This window comes from Lutra lutra, chromosome 7 (genome assembly GCF_902655055.1).
Source record: "Lutra lutra chromosome 7, mLutLut1.2, whole genome shotgun sequence".
Lineage (NCBI taxonomy): Eukaryota > Metazoa > Chordata > Mammalia > Carnivora > Mustelidae > Lutra > Lutra lutra.
The window spans coordinates 110317491-110343490 of record NC_062284.1 but is presented as its reverse complement, the minus strand read 5'-3'; the positions used below and the strand labels follow the sequence as shown (position 1 = coordinate 110343490).

The following is a 26000-nucleotide window of genomic DNA, read 5'->3' as shown; positions in this document are numbered from 1 at the left end:
CAGTCTGTGGTTAAATTCCTATATACCTGAATTCGTAGAATATGTGATTTTTCCAGAAGTAATGTAGTTTTAAAATAAAATATTTTGGACAGTTTTTCCTTCTTTTCTCTTGAAGTCTTTCCTTGAATCCTAATTATTGTTTCTTGGCCATGGTTAGCTTTGTTTTTCCTACTCTCAAATTACACCCTGTCATTTGGTTATCTAAGTGTTTTATCTTTTATACATCCTTTGACTTAACCGGAAGTCACAGCTCTGACTCGCCTCTTAATAGAAAAATATGGTTTTGTAGAAAATTATGAAGTTGCAATTAAAGGTCTCAGAGTCTGCCTACACAGATTTTTAGGAGTGCTTTGTTAACTTCACTACATACTTTATTGGCTGAAGGACAAAGAGTTTCTTTTCATAAGATAACTATCTAAAAGTAGCCTTAGGAATGATAACTACGGGGGAGGGGGAATATGAAATTTCCATTTTTCATTTTCTGGTATTTGATAAGGAATGTAACCATAAATCCTGGCCAGAATTTGCCTTGGAGGTGACTCTTCAGACTAAAAGGTGATAAGATCTGACTCATGTGGTGGTGCGGGTGGCGGGTAGGTGATGTGGTAGAGATGGGCTGTTTACACTATTCAGAGTATACATAATGGAAGAGAATTGAGTGGTATCTGGGAAAGGCATCTAGGAACTGAAATTATTGGCAAATTTTGAGGAAAGCTTAAGTCTAAAAGATAGGACTTGAGATTTAAATTAGAAGGTAAAGAATTCTTGGTACTTAGAAAAGAATTTAAGGTTATGATGATAAAGATAGCAAAAGACATTTTTTTGAATGAGATTAGGAAGAATTCCCTGATCAAGGTTAGGAGTAGATTGTTACCATTTGTAATTTATCAGAGGGTAGAGAAACCGGCAGGCATGTTGTCCTTTCCTTAATGACTGTAAACGGTAGTACTGCTCTTCTTTGATTAATGCTCCCTAATATTCATTTAGCATCTTAGGGTGTCTGTAGATTGGTTTTATAGGGTCTGTGGATCCTCTGATGTTGACTGCAGAATTTTGAGTGTTTTGTGTATTTTTGTGGCAGAAGAGCCATAGCTTTTGATGGAATATTCAAAGACATATCTGATCCAGAATGGTTTAAGCTTGATTTTACCACACATGCAGCTCTGCTAGATGCTGCTTTCTTGGAAGATAGAAGATAGGTTGGAAAGGAGCAGCATCTTCCTATTTATGGCAATAACTAAAGAATGAAATTGTTAGAATGATTTCACGAGTCTGGGCCTCTGGTTTTCTCTGTTGGAAGGTTTCCTCTAGTAGTGAATTCACTTTCTTAAATACGTGTCTGACTCTAGATTTTCTGTTTCATCTTGTGTCAGTTTTGGTAGGCTGTTATAATAGTTTCACAATTTACAGTTTGTCCTCAAATACTGAATCCATAGAGCTTCTTCTCAAAGGTGTGTACCAAGAGAAGATCTCGAGCAACTGTACAACTTCTGTGGTTAACAAGCATAATTGCCTGCCGCGGTTACGGCATAGGAGTTAATTCAGTCTTCACACCAACCCTGTGACGTAGATAGTGGCATTATGTATATTACAGATGATTTAAAGGAAGTCGAGAGAAGTTAAGAAACTTGCCCGGAGCTACTTACCATGGTAACTGGCAGAGGTGATTTGATCTGGGCTTTCTGGCTCCAGAGCCAATACTCTTGACTGCTGTGCCTCATGCTTTCCTGGAATCATTCTTTACGATGGGAATGAGGAGTAAAACCCAAAGATTGGACTCCTTCCTCTATACTGTGTTCTTTTCGTTGAGTTCTCCTAAATAAACAGGTAGTAAGGCTTTTGATTAGCTTTTCCCTGGATCTTGCTGCTTCTGACAAGGCCAGACCAAAAAGTAGGCTTCAGGATTAAATGTTCCTTTTTGCTTAAGAAACAGCTTCCCTTTCACTGTCTCCCCTCACCACTTCCCTACTTTGCCTTTGTGTTATTCTTGAAGTAGGAGCACTTCTTCACCTTGTTGGCCTGCTCCGCCACTCCTTCCCGGTCTGTGAGAGTGAATGGTCTTGGGGTGGGGGTGAAGAGGAGCTCAGGAGGAGGCCTGGGGAGTTTGAAACTCTCCTCTGTTCCACCCAAACTTCAGTTCTTGAGGTGATCCTCTCTCCCAAGTTTATGTGCCACCCCCTCCCCACCCCCATGTCTTCTCTCTGTCCCACCATTGGAAGCAGGCAGGCTTTACCAGCAGCCAAAGCATCCTTATGTTGCTTGCTTAGCTTGAATTTAGAGCGAGGGAGTTAGATGATTTGAACATCCCTCCATCTCCAGAATGGCCTCTCATCCTGGGAAGCACTTACATAAAAAGTCTACTTTTTGTTGTCCTTCCCCAGGTGAGTGGTGTAGATGGACAGACCTGGGCCCCGTCCTACCACTTAGCTGGGATCTTAGACGAGTCTTCACCTTTTTAAGCTTCTTAGCCCCCTGTGACTTTATAAGGTTGTTGTGATGTTATTATCGCTATCATTAGTCATAGTACTACCTCTACCACCCCTGCTAGACTTGCCTTTTTCTTTAGATGGGTTAATCAGGTTTTCTGGTTACAAAGAAAGACTTGATAGCCTGAAAGCTTTTCTGTTTTTGTTTTTGTCTCTTTAAGGTAACTTCCCATATTTTTTTCTCAGACTGTTGACTTAAAATTTTAATTCTCTGTGGGAAATTTCATTTTCAAGTCTTTTTTCCTTTTTTTTGGGAGGACCCTGTAAATCTGGCTGTGCCTGTGTGTGTGTAATTATATATTCATGTGTATATATACCATCCTTAGTTTACCTAAATAAAAATTTTCCTGATATACTTACATATTCATGTCGATATTAATAATTTACCATTTCTCTCATGCAAACATTCTCTCTTAAGGAATCTGACAGGGATTTTAATGTGTTTGGTTTTAATTTAAATGTGCTAAGGAGTGGGTTTTTACTCAGGAAGCAACTGAGCTACTCATGATTGCGATTTGCTTCTTTTACAAGCTGTAGTCCTTCTGGCTTAACTGCTTTACAGATTGTTCAGAGTCTTCAATATACTTAAAATTGTTTGACAGCTGCGACTTGTCTAGCACTGATGTATCCAATACGATCATCTCACTCTAAGGAGAATGCTCCCCCTCTTTCCTTCTCCCCTGAAGCTGGCAGCACAATTTTGCAGGATGAGTTACAGTACTGTATCCAAGTTTTGGTTTCTCTTTTCTCCTACCTTTTAGTTGAACCTCAAAACTGAAAATATGGCTAGACGGGTAAGGAATACTTCTGGGAAAATCTACTAAGAAAAATGTATGATCAAATGATTGGGTAATACTGCCTGTGGTTTATATATATAAGTGGGTCTTGGCTAATTCTAGCACTTGCTGTTAGGTTATGTAGTTCATTCAGGTGTCTCTCTACCGAGGACAGAAATGAGAGGGGGAGAGATTTATTACTTGATTCTCTAAGGAGGAAGCTGGTTATACCACTGTGATGCCTATGAGCAGGAAAAGCTGGAGAAAATTAGTGTCCTCAGTGTGGAATTCTCAGAGACGGTAATGCCTGAGGCAAGAATTTGGCAAGAAAACAATGAGCAAGTCATTTCCAGGAGGTCGTTGGCTTCTGACCAATATTAAAAGCCAAACTTGATCTGTAGATGAAAACAAGAAGAAATACGCTGTCCAGAGACTTCTGCAGAGGAAGTTGTCTCTGTAAAGTGAGGATAAGATAAGGGACTTCTAGAGTTAAAATGCAGTTACAGTGATGAATAGAGAAAGGTGGGGGTTGGCTGAGTCGTGAAGGGAAAACTAGAAAGACCAGAGCCCAAGGCAGCCACAGGTCCTGGGCAAGGAGAAGCAGTGCCAGGAGGGCAAGGGGTGACGCAGTGGGGAGAGGATGTTCCGGAATAAAAGTAGGACTGGTTATAACTATTTGGTAAGTTGGAGAGCAAGTTTATCTTTTAATACAATGGATAGGCAAGCTATATTGGGGAATGTAATGTTTCTTTGACTCTTCACAAATGTAGGTAACAAACGGAGCGGGGGCGGGGCAGATAGTGTTAGCTACTAAATGAGGTGTTTTGAAATACTGTGGAATTTCCCTTCCTAAAGAAGTTAAGGCCTTTATGAAAATAGGGTAGGACACTCTGGAATAATGGAGGCCTCTTCCTCTTATGGGACTTTTGGCCTTTTCTCTACAGAAGTTAGAAAAATGTATTGAGTTTAGGCAACAGGGAGGGTACTGGAAAATTGAGTTTGTAATTCTGCTGCCATCAGGTAGAAACTGGGGAATCTGTTGTGCCCTGTTCTGGAAAGTAAGAGTAGTTATTTGAGGGGTTAAAAAAAATCAGAAGGCAGTTATCTTTAAATCTGCATTTAAAATGGAAGCTAACAGGGATAGTGGGCAGTTCCTGTCCCTAGAGCCCTTTCTTGGGTTCTTTCTGAGGCACTTCCACCTGCACTCCAGCCTCCCCTCTAAGATGAGGCCAGCATAACTCTGAGGTCCTTGAGGGAGGGTTGATTGTCTTGCCCTCCCTTGGAGTGCCGTGTCTCATTCAATTTGTTATGAAGCTGTATGGGTAAAGTGGGATGTTAATCTGTGATCTTATTTAATGCAGGTGTGTTTTTGTTTTTGTAGCTCACGAGCTAGCCCAAGGTTTGTTTTACTAATGAAGGGTCACAGAGACAGAGACACATATATAGTAAGGGACTGTGACGGTTTGGGCGGTTTCCTGTTTATTTTTAGTGATTTCAAATAAGGACACATACTCAATTGCCGGAAATGAACATCAGAAGCCCCAAATGCATTGTGTGTTTTTTAAACTCAGTATTTAAGAGGTTTAATTTTTCTTTTCGTGTTAGCTGATTTTGAATCATAAAGTGATCAAAGCAGATGGTAGAATATATGTGTCCTCAAAAAGCCCCATGTTTTTACTGTTTTATCAGCTTGTGCACTTTGGCTCTTCCAGAAATCACTTTATTTAGCAGTTTTAGTACCTTTTTAGGATTGAAGACCCAAAGTCCCTGCACAACGAAATGTGGCAAAAATCCGGTATCGCATAGCCAGCCTCCATGTGGGGCATGCGAGCTTTCACTGCAAACACTAGCAAGGACAAGGGCCTGCTCTGTATTTATATACAGGAAGCACTATGACTATTGCAGTGTTTACATGTCTATTTTTGGATTCTAAGATTTAATATCAACAGTCTTCACTTTTGGATTCACTGCTACATTTCCAATTTTGGAGACAGTGTAATATAGTTATCTCTGTATGTGAAATACCATTTCCCTGTGACTCGAGAGAATTAATTTAACGTTACTGTCAAATTTCAGCAGGTAAAAAGTTGCTTTTTTGTTTTGAGCAAAGTTAAGTCTTGCCATAGCAGCCTAATGGGAGTGGAAGGTTCATGGTTAGGATTTGTGACTAATAAGGGGGAGAGGTGAGGATAGGTCTAGATTACAGAGACGTTGGACTTAATCTTAGAGACAGCATCAGGGAGCTGCTAAGGTTTTTGAACAGGAGATGAAATATAAGTGATATTCTTATTTTTCTTTCTCTAGCCCCCACCTAGAAAGTCTGTACCCTTCTGTCAGCTCCTTAAAGGAGGTTTAAGGCTGACAGGTTTTACCCAGGATAGCTGATGGCAGAGGGCTAATCTAGTCAGATGGTGGCAAAGGAAGAGGAAATGGAAAAGGATATATAAAAAAACTGCCCATCTCTTAAGTTTTTCTCCTTTGCTCATCAAAGAAAATTTAAAACCAGAGGACAAAAAATTATATATAGTTTCATTATTTAAATGTAGTCATTGTTCACATTTTAGCCAATTTCCATCTAGCCTGTTTTTTAAAATGAGGCTTTCCCTTAAACTAAAAAAAAAAAAAAAAAGAAAAAACAATCCAGATGTATTTAACATGCAACACAGATTTTAAGAACGGGGCTTAGGCAGTGAATGGTCACTGAATTTAATAATTCTCTGTACTCCTATAGCCATAACCCCAGGTTTAGAAGATTGCCATCACTCAGGAAAATCGCCTTGTGCTCCTTTCTTTCCTCCTCCTCCTTCTTCTTCTTTTTTTTTTTTTTAAGATTTTATTTATTTTTAAGAGAGAGACAGGGTGAGAGAGAGCATGAGAGGGGAGAAGATCAGAGAGAGAAGCAGACTCCCCATGGAGCTGGGAGCCTGATAGGGGACTTGATCCCGGGACTCTGGGATCATGACCTGAGCTGAAGGCAGTCGCTTAACCAACTGAGCCACCCAGGCACCCTCCTTTTTCTTCTTGTTAAACACTTTCCTCCAGTCTTACAATATATATAAATTATATCATACTGAGCTTACTATATATATATTATTTTTATTACTTAGCACATATAATTATATGATTTTAATTAAAAAATTTTCTTTAGCATGGTGATATAAACATGCTTTCATGTAATTAAGTAAATTTAAAAAACATCATTCTAATGGCCACCGAATATTCCATTATGGGGATATATGATTGTTTACTTAACTGTTTTGGGACATTTAAACTGTTTCCAAATTTCCACTCTTAAAAATAACACCACCAATGGCATCAAAGAGCCATTGTGAAGGCATAAGTAAAATGACTTAAAGCCGATACAGGAGAGGAAGAGTTAAAGAAAATTCTAAAGACTTAGAATGAGGAAGGTGAGACGAGAATTCTAGAGGGAAGTGGAGGTCAATGAGGATGAGATTGGTTTTGACTAGATTGAATTTGAGATCTAGGGAGATGTCAGAACTGCTCTGTATATAACTGGAAAAAGTGAAATTAAGGACATTCTCCTGCCCTGGAAATAGAAGTCCTGGTAGAAGAGGGCACAGCAGTGATTATTGAGAGAAGAGCATCGCACCATGGATTCAGTTTTGCACTACCTTGAGTTCTGATGCTGACTTTCTTTGGGTAAGGATTTGTGTTGTTCATTGGGTGAAACAAGGACTTTCAGGCATTCGTCTGACTTCTGTATTTATGATCTTAAGATCCAGAATGTGCTTTACTTTCTCTTTGCTTCACACTAAGACCTATTAATGTGATTGGTGTTAATTCTGAGAAAGAAAACTTGTGGTAGTGATACCCCTTTACTTTGGCTAAAGTTAGAGCAGCTGCCATTTGGTTTTCTTGTGGTTCTACTGGATTCTTTCCTACTAAAAGGGATTGACATGTTGGCATAAGAAAATTAAATTACTTGAATTAGTAGAAGTTACTGGAGAATGGAAGATATAATTTAATAGGAAATAATTGCTAACTTTTGAGTAAGTAGGGGGAATTGAACACATGCATATATTTACTTCCTTTACCTCCTGAAATCAGACAAAAATTACTGAAAAGAAATAAAACCCAGAAGTAGTAAACAAAATGGTGAGGAGGTCTCAGAATCAGCATTTTGGAAACTAGAAAGCGAATGAACTGGTGGTCACTATGTTGGCAGATGAGAAAAAGCCGTAGCCATAAGCAGCAGTAGGGAGTGTCTGGAAGTAGCCAACTCACACCACATTAACTGTGGGAAGGCTCAGAAAGATGCCTTTCAAACAAGTTAGGGTGCATGGAGGCAAAAAGAGGAGACTTGGTGAAAAGTCTGTGTAAGAAGTAGCTAGAATCCTGATCCCACCCCACCCCCTAAAAAAAACCAGACCCCAAAAGACTTCAGGTTGACTCTCTGTAGAGGCTACGCTGGAGGGAATCTGGTTCGGGGACATTAGGCACTGCCGCGAGCAGTGGGTACGTTGTAGTGGAGGACTTGAACGGGGAGATCCTCAACCCTCATGCCACTCAGCTCTCAGATCCCTTGTGCCTCTAATCGTGAGATGGATGGGTAATTCTTTAGAGAATCAGACAAGCCCAAAAGAAACACCTAAAGGCACCAATTAAAGGAGAGTTCTTACGGGGATGTTGGGAAGGAAATAGGCCAGCCAGTATCACCCCAGACAAGCCCACTCCTCGGTGACTCTGTGCCACCGTCTCATCCAGAGCTTCCATTTTAAATATGCCTGGATATGCAACTGTGATTAGGGCACAGATTTTCTTGGTTTGAATTGTCTCTTCTGACACTCTCCTGACATTAATACTGTTAATTAGTTTTGCATGATTTTGAACTTTGTATAAAATGTAAATGGAGGGGACTCGACTCATAAGTCTTCCTCTTTCCCTTACATCTTCATCCCCCACCCCATCTCTTTTCCTGCCCTGTGGCAATCTCTCCCCACACTGATGGGTACGCGGTAGGTCAAAGAGAGTAGACAAAAGACCGAGTACTTTTTTTTTTTTTTTAAAGATTTTATTTATTTATTTGACACAGAGAGATCATAAGTAGGCAGAGAAGCAGGCAGAGAGAGAGAGAGAGGAGGAAGCAGGCTCCCTGCCGAGCAGAGAGCCCAATGCGGGGCTCGATCCCAGGACCCTGAGATCATGAACCAAACTGAAGGCAGAGGCTTAACCCACTGAGCCACCCAGGCACCCCATGACCGAGTACTTTTCTTTCACACATTTTTTCTTCCTTTTTGCTCCTTATAACTAAATGTTGATGTATTCCTCAAAACTACCTTGTATTTACTTTGATTTGTGTTCAAATTCTATTGCTTCTCTGTTCTTGAGCTCTCATGGATAGATTCCTTTCTTCCATACAGTTGTCAGTGTTCTAGCCCTTCTAGAAACTGCGTATCTAAAGGGATCAAATTATTTTCAGAAACAATCAGTGTATGTTAAGTACAGTTATACGGAGGGATGGTAACAATGATCAGCTAAGCCAACAGAAGCAGCAGCAGTAATAACAATGAAAACCGATTCACTTTAGTCTCTAGAAATCTGAACAGTGGACATACCTAGTAGATTCTGAAAGAAATACTTGCTAAAGGAAATATAAATAAAAATGACATCTTTGTGAGTTAGGGAAATAGTACATGCCCAAGATGTCTATTACTTTCATCTTATCTTTTTTTAAAAAACTGTGTTATGTTAGTCACCATAAAATACATCATCAGTTTTTGATGCAGTGTTCCAGTAATCGTATCTGTTTCATATTTGAAAATTCTAGTTGGGCAATATGTTTTTGAACTTCTTTTTGTTTGATTTTCCCTTTCTCCAACTGACTATTAAGCTGCTTTTATCATTTTAAGATGTTCCCTCTGCCTCATTTCAGAAATTAGTTTTCACAGAATAGTTGCTATGACCTAGAAAGCCCTGGTAATAAAGATTAAAGGTATGACCATGATGTGTAACAATAATAAAGTTGAAATCTTGGACCTTAGAAATTTTTTACATCTTCTTCTAGATTTCTGGATGTTGTAAAACAAATCTAACAGCTGTCACAAGTGCATGTTTCTTAGTCACATGTAAACAGTGGATGCTGTCTTTGGTTCTGGTTCACTGACTGTGAACTTCGTGAACTTTGTCCGCAGAAGTGGTTTTATGATAAAAATATGGACACACTGGTGGAGTGGCTTGACCACACCTATGTGTCACGGTGCTTTAGTCCCTCTTGTGTTGCTGAGACCTCTACTTGTGGCAAACAACAGCTTTGAGATTATTTTAGCTCAGGGAATCATGTTTAACTCAAGTGAACGTGTTTGTAATAATAACTTCTGGAAATTCTTGCTGAACTTTTTAATTATATTGATAATGTTACATAGTAGTGACAGTTACATATTTAATATCTTACAGAATAAAGGTAGACTGCAGTGGGTGGCTCATAATATAGGACAGTGTCATACTGATTTAATTAAATTTCTCCTTTTTAGATTTAGCTAAGGACATGTCTTTATGTTAGAATAAGGGATTTTAATGGTTTCACAAGTTCAGATAACTTTTAAACAGCTCTGTTAATTCACATAGATGGTGAGGTTTAAAAAGACTTTATATCTGGTCTGAAGTTAAAACTACAGTAAACACTATGGTAATTAAAAGACATGGTTTGACTCTAGAAACAAATTACTGATTGAACAAATTGCCAGTGAATTAAATTAAGTGCTAATTGAAAGTTTTAAAAATTTGCCATTTGTTTCCTAATCAAAGTCCCAGCTTGAAAGATATGTATCTGCTCTGATTCTAAGTTTCTTTTCTTTTTTTTTTAAAATTATTTTTATTAACATATAATGTACCATTTGCCCCAGGGCTGATTCTAAGTTTCTTGAGCATAATTACAAATGCTTTGGGATTTTTCTCCTTGATTTTATTTATCAATAATTACTCTAAAAGGGGCTGAGAGTCAGGTTTGAAAAGTTCTTTATCACTGGGACTGTTAAGAAATCTTAAATTTGATGTTACCAGAGGTAACTTGACCATTATATGTGTGTTTATTATTTATTTTATGTTCTAAACATAAATAGCAAGGTATCTAGGCAAATTCTGTTCGAATTTTAGTTCTTATTGTTAGAGTTTGAATATTAATACAAATTCTGATATGTTTGGAAATAGTCTTCTCTGTTCAAATGTCTGATTTCGAGATTTAAAGTAACATTTGCTTACTTTAATATGTTTTATCTTATTGCATTTTTTTGGGCCAACACAAAATATTGTGAGAATAATGCATGATGATACAGTTTCAACATTGCATTTGCTGGGTCCTCCCTCTGGTTCTAAATGCTTGATTAAATAATTTTGTTTCTTTTCAGTACATGGTGGATTATAGAATGAATGAATGAATGAATGAACTTGATGAAAAAACTGAAGGATATTATTAAAATTATTACTTGCTTGGGATCTTAATACAAATAGTGCTAGAGGAATAATGGTACTTTCAAATTTGCTTAGATGTTTTCTATTTAACATCATTCATATCATCCCTTTTTGTTAGAAAATTTACTTTGTGGATGTAATCTCAAAATTCATTTTACAGCTGTGATGTCATTATTTTTATATTTATAGTCAATATATTTGCAGTGTTGCATAATTGTATAAAATTATAGTGTCACACATAACAGAGGGAGAAATGTTCTCGAGGTCAACTAGTTCATGCTATTATCCAGGAAAAGATGATACCTACTCATCTAGAAAGTAGTATTGTAAAACACAGAGAAGATGACTTAAGTCGCTTGTACTGTAGTTAAAAGTGTTTTCCTGAGAACATAATATGCCTGATTGAAAGCATTCATTCGGAGTAGTAGTTGTTGTTAATAACTCATTATATTTTCTTACTTCTGTTTTGTTCATTGCTAATCTTGGCATATATTTAGTGAATAGTTACTAGGCGCTAGCCACATTCTGTTCTTTTATAACGTGCTAGTCATTTTCCTTACACAACAGCAAAATATCAACCAAAATGTAAAATTAGTAGTTTCTATGAAGATAAACAGATTGGGGAAAGGGAGTAACTTGCAATTACTTGCAGTTAACTTAAATAAATATTTAAAAATATTAATAGCTGTGGAGTGCCTGGGTAATGGCTCAGTTGGTTAAGTGTCTGATTTCGGCTCAGGTCATGATCTTAGGATCCTGGGATTGAGCCCCAGGTTGGGCTGCCCACTCAGCGGGGAGTTTGCTTGTCCGGCTCCCCCTCACTTTCTCTCTGCCTTGCCCCCTGCTTGTATGTTTGAGCTCACTTTCTCTCTCTCTCTCTCTCTCTCAAGTAAATAAACGAAATCTTTAAAAAATATATTAATAGTTGTATTTTGTATTATAAGTCAGAAAATAGTAACTTGTTTGTTTAGTGAAAACCTGATTAAAATATGCGTGAACACTCCTTCCTCTTTACTTATGGGGCCACATACTTGGGATCCTCTAAGTCGTCTCTTTGACATTTGGCCAAGACTTTGAATTTTATTTATTTATTTATTTATTTTGCACCGTAGTTCACAGTAATCGGTGGTAAACCAAAGAGTTGAAAAATAAAAGAGCAGCTGGTCCCTCAAAGCAAGTAGCTGTTGGGTTCAAGGCCTTGCCTGCGGCAGCGCTACAGTTCCGCATCACAACTGAGTTGTAACCAGAAGAGGTTCTTAGGATTAGTGTCAGAACTGTCAGTTTTAGCAAATAAAAATATAGGGCACCTAGTTAAATTTGAATTTGAGATAAGTAATGTGTAATTTTTTTTTTTTAGTCTTAACTATGGCCCATGCAAGATGCAGGACATACTTGAACTAAAAATTATTTATGTGAAATTCAGATTTAATTGTTGTCCTGTATTTTATCTGGCAACCCTTGTTATTCCTGGTTGTTGTTTTTTTTTAATTATTTTTTATTTTTTTATGTGAAGGTGCCAGGCATTCAGAATTTAGTAAGGTGTTCTTGAGGAGCTCAAAATCCAATTGTGGTAGGGGGGGAATGGAGCAGAAGGGATGTGGAGAATAGGAACACCAGAGAGGAAACTTGGCAGTAATCAAGATGTTTGAAGAGAAGGCCTGGAAGAGACAGTGGGGATGAGGGGAGCGTTATGTTTTTTATGTTAATGCTGAGCAAGGTCACTGTAGCTCTGAATGCTCACAGGTGGGAAGACTGTCTGGGAGTGCTTCTGAGGGCCACCGGCAGGCCAGTAACATAGGAGGGTGGTGATGGGAAAAGGACAGATGAGAAAACGGGAGGGTAAAAACTGATAAAAAGAAATGTGGTGGGGGAATCAGAAGAGAAGGAAAGAGAGACAAAATAGGTCCATGCACGGTGTTTGTGGATGGCATGGAGGTGGAGTGCCAGAGAGGGGACCCTGAGATCCTTCCGTGCATATCATGGTGCTGTGTTATCTTGAAAAATTCACAAGCTCTTTGAACTTTTCTTATTCGTGAGAGGAGGGAGTTGGATGAGAGAGTCTATAACATGATCTGATTCTAGAAGGAACCCAGTGGAATTCCTAATCCTACATTTCTGCCTTTGAGGAGGGGTTATTTAGATTTTAATACCTTTTCCTCCTGTCCCCTCAGACTCGCTTTCTGTCCTTAGAGCCACTTTCTGGAGGCTCTAAGGACAGGGCCTTCAAACCCCAGGGCCTTCAAACCTTTAGTTTGATTCCAGCATTCCAGTGTTTATTACAATGCCTTTGGAATGAAAATGAATCAGACTACCTCAAAGACACTTATTTCTTTTTCTTTTTCTTTTTTTTTTTTTAAAGATTTTATTTGTTTATTTGACAGAGAGAGATCACAAGTAGACAGAGAGGCAGGCAGAGAGAGAGAGAGGGAAGCAGGCTCCCTGCTGAGCAGAGAGCCCAATGCGGGACTCGATCCCAGGACCCTGAGATCATGACCTGAGCCGAAGGCAGTGGCTTAACCCACTGAGCCACCCAGGTGCCCAAGACACTTATTTCTTAAACTTCTTTTTCTTTGCATTGATACCAGTGTAGAAGAAAATAAAACAGTTGGAAAATAAACCCTTGTAATTTACTTAAAAATTTTCTTTTGTTCATTTTGGATAATCTGTTCCTGAATGAAAAAAATTGACAGTTTAGGACTAGAGCCTCATATGTTTAAATATATTATAGAGACAGTTTTCGTGACTTTAGGAATACTTCGGTGCATTTTAATCTAGCTGCATAGACTCTGCAGAACTGCTCTGTAGTGAGGACGGATGCTAGTGGTTACTACTTAAGTCATGATGTATTTGCATAAGGATACAGCTGCTGTCACCAACTTAATAATGTTACCTATTTCATAATCCCTTTGAAACTTGGGCTGTAGTGGTGCCTGGGTGGCTCAGTTGGTTAAATGTCTGCGTTCAGCTCATGTCATGATTCTGGGTTCTGGGTTCTGGGTTCTGGGACTGAACCCTGTGTTGGGTTCCCTGCTCAGTGGGGAAGCCTGTGTCTTCTCCTCCCTCTGCCCCTCCCTGCCTGTGCTCCTCTCTCTCTCTCAAATAAATAAATAAAAGCTTAGAAAATAAAACCTGGACTATACATCAGAAGTGGCTGCCACTGATAAAGATTTAAGGGAAGCAAACGTACCATTTTGGATAGTGGTTTTTAGGCCGTTTTTAGATCTTGGGAATCTTTCTAAAGTCTGACCAAAGCAACTGCATTGTTTCCCCAGTTGGACTCACCATACAAAATTATTGCAGAAAAGTCAGGGAATTTGGAGGACTGACTCACCCAGCTCCCCCATCCATGGATAGCTCAGGTTTTAAATGAATGATTAACTGTACAGTTAAACTGGTCCATTCATTGAATCTTTCAACCATTCATTCATGAGCTAGGCTCTAGGCATTGTAGGAAGCCATGATTTTTAACTCTTTCCTGACAGTAATAATCTTATTCAAACAAATTCAAGAGCCCATTTTCATATTGAAATTAAGGGCATAATTTACATGCTGTATGTCTCTAACTTAGGCTTTTTATAGATTTTGGACTTATTTTGTATGCCCCAAGAGATAACAGCAACTACTAGTTTATCATCCATATTCCTCTTGCTTTACTACAGCTTTTAAAAATTTCATTTTAGCTACCCACTTTCATCCCTTATAGTTATAGTCATATCATTTTCTGTTGTCTTTCCCCCTAAATCTTTAGTCATAAACATTTCTTTGTGCTACCATATAGCCATCATCATTTTTTTTTTTAAGATTTTATTTATTTATTTGATAGAGAGGGTGAGAGAAAGAGGACTAGCAGGAGGGTGTGGTAGAGGGAGAAGCAGGCTCTCCGCTGAGCAGAGAGCCTGATGCGGGTCTTGATCCTAGGACCCTGAGATCATGACCTGAGCCGAAGGCAGACGCTTAACCGACGGAGCCACCCAGGTGCCCTAGCCATCATTTTTAATGTTGCACAGTATTCGCTAAGTTGGTGTATCTCTTAAATATTGGACATAGGGGTTATTTCCAGTTTTACACTTTTTGGAGAATGTTGAAGATGACTGCCTTAAGTAGTTTTTTCAGACTTGTCTTGGATTAGTTTTTTTAGAACAGATTCTTAATAATGGGAGCAAAGATTCATTCATTTGGTGACATTTTTATTAAGTACCTTGTATGTCCCCGGCTGCTTCAAAAGCTTGGCCATTTCCATGACACTTGATATGCTTTGACAGTCTTTCCAAATTTGCTAGAGAACTACTTAACCGATTGTCAGCTCTTCATTGTCTAGCCCAATAGATCTGTGCTTCCTCATAACTCATCTGGTGAATATTTAGAAGTAAGCTAAATTAAGCATTATAAGGAAGGCACAGCTAAAGATATAGCAGTGTGTGGCTGAGTGAGAAGTGCATGCCTTTGGAACTAGTTGCTGTCCACACATAATTTACACAACTTGACATTTTTTTTTTTTTTTAAAGATTTTATTTATTTATTTGACAGAGAGAAATCACAAGTAAGCAGAGAGGCAGGCAGAGAGAGAGGAGGAAGCAGGCTCCCTGCTGAGCAGAAAGCCCGATGCGGGGCTCGAACCCAGGACCTGGGATCATGACCTGAGCCGAAGGCAGCGGCTTAACCCACTGAGCCACCCAGGCGCCCCAACACAACTTGACATTTTTTTGATATGATAATTGAGAGATGAAGTTTTGACCAAATCAAAGGTTTAGATCTCTCACTATTCAAACATCTTAAGTTAAATAACTTAGATCAATTTAAATCACTTAGAACACTTTAACTTGAAATTTTTAAAAAGCCAAACCAAAATACACAGTTTTGTAAATATGTCCAAATTTTTATTTTGTGAACGCTTATTGGATGCCTTGTATTTGCTAGAAAACAAATGTGAATGTGACATTGCATATTCTTGGTTAGTAGGGAGAGACAGGCAAATATGTAAACAAATAATTGCTACAGCACATGTGGGCTCTGTAAGAGGGTTTATACGACCAGGAATATCAGGGAGCAGAAGTTTCGATGTCCTTTTATCCGGATTTCTTACTACACAGGAGCACCCCCCCCCTTTTTTTAACTTTCATGGTTTACTTTTACATCTTGGGAGAGGAAAGAAAATTGTTACAGAGTAAGGTAGATACAAATGGTTTAGTTGGAATGAAAACTCAGTTTTGAAATATATGTATAGTTTCAAAAGTAAGTAACCAAAAGACTTCCGCCCTTTTGATTCCAGTGTGGCTGGCTGGTTGAAGAGAAGTCATGGGTTGACGGTTTTCTGGAAAGTCACTAGTTTCTTTGTAAACGGGATTTCTGATAATCATTGGAAGGGACGAAAATAACATAATAGGCCTGTGCAGGCTGTCATTGGCCATGGCAAAAGCATTCTAATGTAATGATTTTTTCTTGTTTCCCAGTCGTCTAAGCTAAAGTAGAGCAAGAGAAGTGACCTGCCAACTCTTCTACAACACTGTGATAGAGTCTGACAGTCTGGGTTTAGTTGTAACTGCTGGTTACCACATGTAACCTCAGATCTTTTTTTTTTTTTTTTTAAAGATTTTATTCATTCATTTGACAGAGATCACAAGCAGGCAGAGAGGCAGGCAGAGAGAGAGGAGGAAGCAGGCTCCCTGCTGAGCAGAGAGCCCGATGCGGGGCTCGATCCCAGGACTCTGAGACCATGACCTGAGCCGAAGGCAGCGGCTTAACCCACTGAGCCACCCAGGCGCCCCTGTAACCTCAGATCTTAACAACACCTGTGTTTCCATTTCCTCAAGGGTAAATTAGAAATCATGATGGTATCCTCTTCATAGGGCTGTAGAATCCAATAGATACTGCTCTGTGCACATCTTAGTCAACCACACAGTAGCATTTACTGTTGTTGACCTCTTTGTTGTTCTTAATATACTCTTCCCTCTTAGCTTCTGAGACCCCAAACTCTAGTTCTTTTCTTCTCCTACCTTCTATTCCTTTTCATTTGTGTTGTTTGGTTGTTCTTTTTCTCTCTGGTTTCTAAATGTTGGATGCCTATGGGTCCTTTCCTTTTTTCCCATTTACTCCTTTCCAAGGTGATCCATTGGGCTCATGGCTTTAAAAATCATCTATACTCCAAGGAGTCCTTATATGTCTCTAGTCCTGACATGTACAGCTCTAAGGTCCAGATTTATATGTCTGATGACCTCCTGGATATTGCTTCTTTAACACATTCCTTACTGGATCTCTGAATTCTCCCCCCTCTACTACCCCAAACTAGTAAACAAAGAAAGTTTTCCCTTTCCCACCCATCTCCATCTTGGGCAAATGGCCTATGTCTGTGACTCATCCTTGATTCTTTCCTTTTCTTTATCCCACGTATCCAGGCCATCAGCAGGTATTACTTCCAGAGTAGATTTGGAATCAGTCTACTTCTGTCTCCTCTGCATCATTCCAGTCCAAGCCATCATCATTGCTTGCCACCTCTATAGGCTTCTAACTTGTCTCTTCCCTTCTGTTCAATACAGAGAGAGCTACCAGAATGATTTTTTTTTTAAAGGAAAGAGAAAATCCTGTGACATTTCTGTTTAAGATCAACTGATGGCTTCCTATGACTTAAAATCAAATTTCTCCTTTCCATATCTTACATATCTGGGCTCAGTTTCTATAGTAAGAAAATTAGGGTATTTGTGAATTTAACTAAAGTATTAGCTCCTGGAGGACACAGACTTTGTTCTGCTTTGTTCACTGTTATTTTCCCAGTGTCTGGAATAGTGTATGAATATAATGAGCATTTAATGAATATTAGTTAAATGGATAAACACATACAGATTATGTGGTACCCCAGAAGCCTTTCTGCTTTCCTCTTTCAGAGCAGCGTATCATACTTTGTATTTTCTGCGTTATGTAGAAAGTCCAGCAAAGGCTTCTGGTTCAGTCTCCTTTCTTTTCCCTTCTTGCTTTCTATACATTTACTCCCCTGCTACCCCTCCTGTTTTATTCTTCGCTACCCCTCCCCTCCTGTTCTATTCTTCGTATCTGAGGATGTATTTGGGTCATTGGGAGAGGATAGATGACTAAGTAGGACGAGAAACAGAATAGAAATTGAGAAGGAACCCTGAGAATAGTAGCAACCACATTTTCAAAAGAAGCATTTTCTGCAGAAATCTTGGAATATATGCAGAAATAGTAGCATAGAATAATAAGTCCTCATCTCTTCATCGCCCAGTTTCAGTGGTTAAATCAACTCCGAGCCATTCTTTGAGCAACCAGCATTTAATCTGGAAATTGCCAATAGTAAAGAAATAACTAATCAGCTTATAGAGATTTGTATCACAGATACATCTTATCCTGGGCATCATTACTATTTTTTTTTTAAGTTTATTTATAAGTAATCTCTGTACGCAGTATGTGGCTTGAACTCATAACCCCCAGATCAAGGGTTGCATGCTTTTGTGACTGAGCCTGTCAGGCACCCTGGTTTTTTGTAAACCCACTGAGAACAGATGAGGTATGATTTCAAGTGTGTTAGGTTCGGAAATAATCTTTTCTGATTTGCTTTCTGTAAAAGTCTGACGTTTTACCATTATTTCAACCTGTAAATTTGCAAATTGTGAATAAACCTGAAAAGGGAAATACACAAAGCCCATTAGCGGTTATTTATATCTTCGTGTAAATTGGTTAATTAGAAGCACACTTGACCAGTAAGTAACCAAGAGCAGGCTTTGATGGGAGGTCTAAAGTCACAGGGGCCTGGGGTGGGGATGGCCATATAAGGACAAGGAGTATTGTTCAAGCAGGCAGGAGGTACAGCTCTGCCGCTCTCCGGCTTTGTCTAGAGGTGATCCAGGCCACGAGGGCTGTAGAAAGAGGTTCCCATTCCAGTTTGGTGGTGTTGCTGTTAATTGCCGTCGGGGTTCCCTTCGGCTGGCTGTAAACCTTGTATACGGCTGCCCAGGAGGTGCTTCCATTTAACTCTGCTGCTTGTTTATTTTTAGGTATCTTGCAATATATTCAGAACTCTCCCTCCTAGTGACAGCAATGAATTTGATCCAGAAGAAGACGAACCTACCCTTGAGGCATCGTGGCCACACTTACAGGTACTTTGAACTGCCATTTGTTATAAAAGAAAGCTCCATTAACTCATTAGCTAATTAGCATGGGAATTTCTTGAAGGCCTTTATTCACCCAGAAATCAAATTAGAGTACATTAATGGAAAGCTGGAGAATGCTGTGTTCCTCTCTCTCTTGGTAATTAGGATGCCAAAAGAATAAAATAATAAGTTGTGTTATAATGCTTTAGTGTGGTTCCTCCCAGGTTGTGGGTCAAGCCAGCATTTCTTGCTCTTTGATGAGAGCTTCTGTGTGATCCTGCCTGCTAGAGCTTCCAACAGGAACTGAGCTATATTCACATTAATATTAGTTGGATGTGATTAGGTCATAGAGTTTATATCTCATTTTCATCAGCAGGTTCCCTGGGGATTGAATGCCTGTCTTCCTGAAAGCCACAGATGTGCTTCTGTAGCCTGCAAGGGCAAAAGCAAATTGCAATAGTTACTTCATAGTGTTGTAAAGCAGAGCAACAACTGATAGAAAGCTTATGTGAAGGACAGTTTTGTTCTCTTGCATTGGGAAAACCATGTTTTCCAGTCATACGCATGTGCCAGGACAGGTCAAGGCATGGCCATCCCTGTATCTCCTGTGCCAGCACCAGGCCCATCTGGACTGTATTTACTTACCCATATCAGTCATTTTCCGTCTTCCCTTCCTGGTGGCTTGCGCTGCAGGCCAACATTTCCAAAGGAATAGAACAAGGATATGTGAATGTAATGCTCCCCCAAGCTATCTTTCCATTGAGTTAGAATGTCCTCAGAGGCTGGATGACAACCAGCCAGGAGGGAAGGCGTGGTAGAGAGGGGCTAAAACCTTGTACACTTTCAGCCAGAGGCAGAAGCCATTGTATCTTTGAAGTGTGCTCATGGCTACTTGTTGACTTTGAGAAGAGCAGAAAACTGCTGCGGGAGGCGAGGCCTAGAGGGTGTCTTAAAGTTTCTTTCTTCCCCACTTCAGAATTTTTGACATCAGTTAGTAACTTTCCCTGTCCTGCTTTGGCAGCTCAAGGTTGCTACAGATATACACGTATGCCATTTCCCCTAGTTATGGAGAGAGCTTTCTGGGCCTCCATTTCCTCAGCTCTTACTTGGGTGTGTTATACATATGTATTCCTGCTGCCAATGCCAAGACTGAGTAAATAAGTTAAAATGCTGTGGCTGATTTCCTATTTTAGCTGCTTGATTTTTTTTTTTTTTAAAGGTGTCAGACATACTATCTGCAATCTAAGAAATTTTAAGAAAATTATTTGTGCTCTTCATGGTGTATCCCAGATTGACAAAAATTAAAATTAAAAAAATCATTCTTTTGAATAGGTGAACTTCTTGTCACGTCTTATTCCTAATATTTGGCACGAGTTCCTAAAGTGCAGTGTAGTCTGGAAGAAATTTAAAAACCAAAACAAATAAGATAATCTCTTCAGGAAAGTCCCACATCTCATGGTTGGAAAAGACAGGAAGAAAGCTGTCTTCAAACCTTCAACTTCTCTACATCCCAGAGACAGTAGACTACTCTTGTCATTTGCAAAAGCATTTTGAATACTCTAAATCATGATTATCAGAGATATAAATTTCCCCTAAAGCACAGTAAAGTTGAATTGAGTATTTCAGTTAATCCTTCCTAAGCTTAATGACTCTGTAAAATACAGACTAAATTAATTTCTAAAGTTATGAAACTAAATTCTGTCACCAAAAATCTCTAGCTTACATTGTGTCATTCCTACAGGAGCATTAACTGTTAATTCACCTGAAACTGTAAAACCAAAGCGACAATGAGGAGCGATGATGAGACCTTTACTCTTATGATGTAAAGTCACAAAGTGTATTCCAAAACGGGCTGGCTTCATCTGTGTTGACACCCTGTTCAAGCCTATAAGCCTCTGATCCCTGCTTTAGCTTAGGGGAAAATATGACTTAGACTGGATCAGGTAAAGGAAACCTACTTTTAAAATTCACAAATTAACCTTCATTTGTAATAAAGGTCAAGTCAGTAGGCACACTGTTGTCTTCAACTGTTCCTTTCTGGAGGTCTTTGTGATCAAGATTCCTGTGTTTCTCTTGTGTATTCTAACTCGACAAATTGGTCATCTTTCCATTTTCACTGGTAGGTGGTTTAATACTGATAAGAGCACTCACTGAGCATTCAAGAAATCTCCTTATCTATTCATGACAGGTCATTCGTGTGATAGTGAGTTATTACTAAATTTAACATTTTACTTTTTAATTGATCCAGCAATATTTTTCTGACCAAAACATAGCACTTTCTCTGACCTTTCCACTTTTTATTTACTCTAGCATTAGCAGGGGCTGCTTCTTCTGGATCACATTTTTATAAGGAAGCACAGCGTTTATTACCAGATACCTGATAATAGTACGCAATAAGAAAATTGCATTGAGACATGGTTATTGGGCGATGGGGGCAACGAGCCTGGCCAGTTGACTGTTTTGCACGCCTCTGGTCTGATTTAAATTTGTGGCCCATACGAAACTACACCTAACAAATAATGGATCTTTGGAGATATTTAAAAATAGCAAAAAGTTTGGTGGCCCACTCTGTTAAGTGTCTGACTCTTGATTTCGGCTCAGGTCATGATCTCAGGGTCATGAGATCAAGCCCTGAGCCCTGTGTCTTGGGCTCTGTGCTCAGAGGGAAGTCTGCTGGAGATTCTCTCTCTCTCTGCCCCTCCCCTTACTTGCTTGCTCTCTCTCTCTCAAATAAATACATAAACTTGAAGAAAAATAGAAAAAAATTTAAATCCACAGATTTTTAGTTTAAATATACCAAAGGTTCTACTGTATGTGTATTATTTGATCTTTTATCTCCGTCTTGGTATCTTTTAAACTGGTCTTGCATAGTTACTATGGTTTTGTGTGTGTGTTTTTTGTATTTGGGTCTGTAATTCTAGTAGAATATGATTTTGCAGGACTTCCATTTATAATCAGGGGATTGTTTTGAGTGCTTTACACTTGAGACTGAAAAACAGAAATGCTAAAGTCTTTTTAACTCATGTTCCTTGGAGCATTCACTTAATGTGATTTTGAACAGTGAAATTATTCTCTCAGTCTTTAGTCTTTCTTTCCCTTTAGAAATTCAAGGGAGATTTTTGATTCTGAGGTAAAAATCTGTCTCATAAGTGTAGAGAAGATTTATGCTTATTAATAAATGTGTCTAAAGTGTTTCCACCAAACTCTTTTAAACTGTATCTGCTTTCAAGGGACCAGAGGGGAGCACTTTGCTGGTCCCGCTAGAAAGCCCTGCCAGCCCACAAGTCAGGCCTGCAAGATGAGAATCTTTCCACTTTGTGTGAATTAAACCCCTTTTATGGGTTGTTTGAATAAGGCTGACATTCTATTTATAAAAGAAAGAGTTGAAAAATTAGTGTATTGAAGAAAGAACTATTTTCTAGAGGGTGTTGGGGACTCAGTCATATTATTATGCGTAGAAATACAGCTTGATGATGTTCAGATCATTGGATAAGAAGTTTTTCAAATTCAGAGTTTCAAAGAGAAAAACGATTTTTTTTTTAACTTTAAAGTAAAATCCTAATGTGAATACCTAATTTAAGTGTTAAGTTAGAGTCTGAAGTCTTGTAAAGTCACTGTATGATGCGTTTAGGTTAGTGGTAACAGACCCTTGGGGGACCCTGAGCCCTGATTTTTCAGGCCTGCAAAGTCAAAACTAGTTTCATAATATTACTGTGCTATTTGCTGTTTTCACTGTGTTGACCTTGGAATGGATAATTGTAAAAGCATTGGTGGTTGAAATTGCTGCTGCCTTAGCACAAATCAAGATGGTTGTGGCAAATTGGCTTTGTAATCATATTCTTTACTGCCGTGGGCTGACAGACAAAAAAAAAAAAAAAAAGGCAATTTCATTTAAAAATGTTCTTGGAAAAGCAATAAAAATTATGAAATTAAATATTAAATCTTGACCTATGAATACACAATTTAAAACATACTCTTTGTAACAAAGAGGGAAATGGAAGTATGCCCAAAGCCCAGTGACTACATACTGAAGTATATCAGTTTGTCTTGTGCTAAAGCATTTATGTGATTGTTCGAGCTACCAGCTAAACTAGCTGGTTTTTCATGAAGTATTTTTACTGGAAGGAATGTCTAGCAAACTGTAGTTCTGTCTCGGGTATTTGGTGGATGTTTTCTTGAAAATAGACAAAACAACTGATAAAATTAGAGCATTCAAGCAAAATTTAGAATTGTAATTTTGGAAAACTTTTATCTTTCCACTGTCACCTTGAACGTTATCGTTTATCAAAACAGACTTTTTGATAAAATTGGAGATTTTAAGGAATAGGACTTTGGATACTATATAATAAAACTTGTCAGCATTTGAAAAATCTGTATAACTCGGTGAACCAGTATTTTCCAGTTGGCCAGTGAATGATGTTAGGAAACCATGCATGGGTAAAAATCCTTTCGAAGTGCAAGACAGACAATTAGAATTGAGTGTTACAGAGTATGAAAAATTCATTGATTTTGGCTTCAGATGCTGCATTGCAACTTCTGTTTAAGAAACTCAAGTTTTGGTGTAGCATCAAAGAAGAATTTTCACAATTATGTGAAAAGACTATGAAAATACTCCTCCTTTTTCATACTGTTAGATCTGCATGAGGCTTGATTTCTTTATATACTTCCACCAAAACAGTATATTGTAACGGATTGAATATGGAAGCGGACAATAATCTGTTTTCTAATACTCAAAGAGATTTTTCAAAAATAAGAAAAATAATGCTTCTTAGTAATTCTTTTTGGAAAATAAAGTTATTTCCCGCAAAAATAAAGTTATTTCCCACATTAACATATATTAATGTGTAATATATTTTATTCCTTTAAAATGAAATAGTAAGTATGTATTTTAAATTTTCTCAGGTTGTGTTTCTGACTTTACATATGTAAAAATATATATATTTTCATGTATATATGTTATATACACAAAAGGTTTGGAATCTTCAACAATTTTTAAATGTAAAGGAATAAGACTTAAAGGTTTGAGAACACTGTTTTAGGCAAAAGTGATAATGGTGTTGTGTGTTAGTCACTATGCATAGCGCTTTATATATATTATCACATTTAATCTTAGGGATTGTCATCCCCTGTTATTCAGGTGAAGAAACAGTCTTAGAGAAATGAACTTGCCTGGGATTACACAGTTAGTAAGGGACAGAGCTAGACTTCCAACCCAGTGCCTGTCTGTCTCTTGTTAAAAGTTCTCTTTTTAACAGGATGGGATTGGGAGGGAGACAAACCATAAGAGACTCTTAATCTCACAAAACAAACTGAGGGTTGTGGCGGCTGGGAGGGAGAGGGGTTTGGGTTATGGACATTGGAGAGGGTATGTGCTATGGTGAGTGCTGTGAAGTATAAACCTGGCGTTTCGTAGACCTGTACCCCTGGGGCTAGTAATACATTATATGTTAATTTAAAAAAAGATTAATCAATTACCTAAAAAAAAAGTTCTGTTTTTTATATACTGTTCTGTACTCCACCAGGATCTAATGTATACTTTAACATAGATTTATTTTGCAAAGAGCATAAACAGTGATCTTCTACTGTTTACCAGGATGATTATTTTAGATTGACTCTACAGATGAGGATATTTTTATTCCTTGCAGATGAGAGTATTCTGATAAACTATCATGTATTGGGTAGAGGAGTGTAAATTGCCATACATTTTCTGAAAGGAGATTTAGCAGTGGGTGTTGAAAATCCTAAAATGTTTGGATATGTTTTGCCCTAACAATTCACTTGTAGAAATATTTCCTTGTGAAATAATTGAGCAAATGCACCCTGATGTATATTACATAATACACATTGTGGCATAATTTGATGTAGAAGTAAATCAGAAACTATTTAGATGTCCAAACATAGGAGATTGGTTAAATCGATTATGAATAATGGAATTATTCATTATAAATTATGTATAATGGCCTACTTGTAGCTACTAAGAATGATAGCTTAGATATTATTGACATCAATTGTATGTTTAGATGGTAAAAGTAACTTGAAAACTATATAAAAATATATTTATAGTTCATTGATATGTTGCAGAAATATAGAAAAAATCAGGAGGTTCATACATTAAATTGTTAACAGTGGTTATAAATGGTGAGGCAATGGGGGATTTTTATTTGCTTTGTTTGGCTGTATTTTCAGATTTTTAATTTTAAAAGTTAAAAAACGTAATAGCAACTATGAGCCACAAGAAGGGCTAGCATAGCTTATAACTGATATTAAAACTCAATTTTCTAAGCCCTGTCAGCTTTAGTGTTACAGGCGTTTTATGGTTTTTTGATACTACGCTCAGTGAATTATAATTTGAAATTAACTATAGTCTGTTTGTTGCAGCTTGTATATGAATTTTTCATACGATTTTTGGAAAGCCAAGAATTCCAACCCAGCATTGCCAAAAAATACATAGATCAGAAATTTGTATTACAGGTAAGCAAAGCAGAGAAAGTTTCATGGTTGCATATATTCATTATTCAGTTGTAACACTTTACCTTTCTCTTCGTTGTTTAAAAATCTTTCCGCAATGGTTATATCACCTTTTAAACAAATACTGTATACATAAGTTAGTTCCATTATTGCCCGTTAAAAGTAATAGGTACTTCTTCAACTTATTGTTAGTTTATTGATGGAAATTAATTTTGTTTTAAACAACAATGAATGATAATGCCTAAATCTCTGCAGTTTCTTAAAATTTAATGATAAAGGAATTTCATTTATAGGACCTCTAGTTTGTGTGAATCTTTCTGTAGCCTGAAGACTCCTATTTGCATAAAAGGATTCTTAAGGAACTGTTGCATAGATCTGTTAAAACTGAATAAGCATGGTCGAGAGCATAAATAACTTCAGCAAATAAAGTCAGATACTAATGAGCTTTCACAGCTAGGAAATAGCACTGCTTAATACCTTAAAATTCCTCTAAAGTGATTAACTCTCACCCATCTGTTTGGAGCTTCTCAGGGTGTGTATTCTTCTTGATTTGCCATTTTATATTTTATAACAATAGACCACATCTTCTTTTTTACCTGAACTTAGGAATGTTCATGACATTGAATTTTTAGGTAACACCTTCTTGGTCTTGTTGTTGACATTCATCTATAAAAATCGGTACTTGAGCCAACTGGTGTATGGGGTATTGTAGTTCCTTTTTAAGTGATTAATGAACACCT

General features: G+C 38.0%; 1 protein-coding gene across 3 annotated transcripts in view; it reads left to right on the top strand.

The window, feature by feature from the left end:
* Positions 1 to 26000, top strand: part of PPP2R5E (protein phosphatase 2 regulatory subunit B'epsilon) — a 144447-nt gene that overhangs the window by 80801 nt on the left and 37646 nt on the right. For all 3 annotated transcript variants that reach the window (XM_047736457.1, XM_047736454.1, XM_047736455.1), the window contains exons 4-5: positions 18697 to 18798; positions 25171 to 25263. In XM_047736457.1, the coding sequence (XP_047592413.1) occupies positions 18697 to 18798; positions 25171 to 25263 (195 nt within the window). The remainder of the gene's footprint in view (positions 1 to 18696; positions 18799 to 25170; positions 25264 to 26000) is intronic.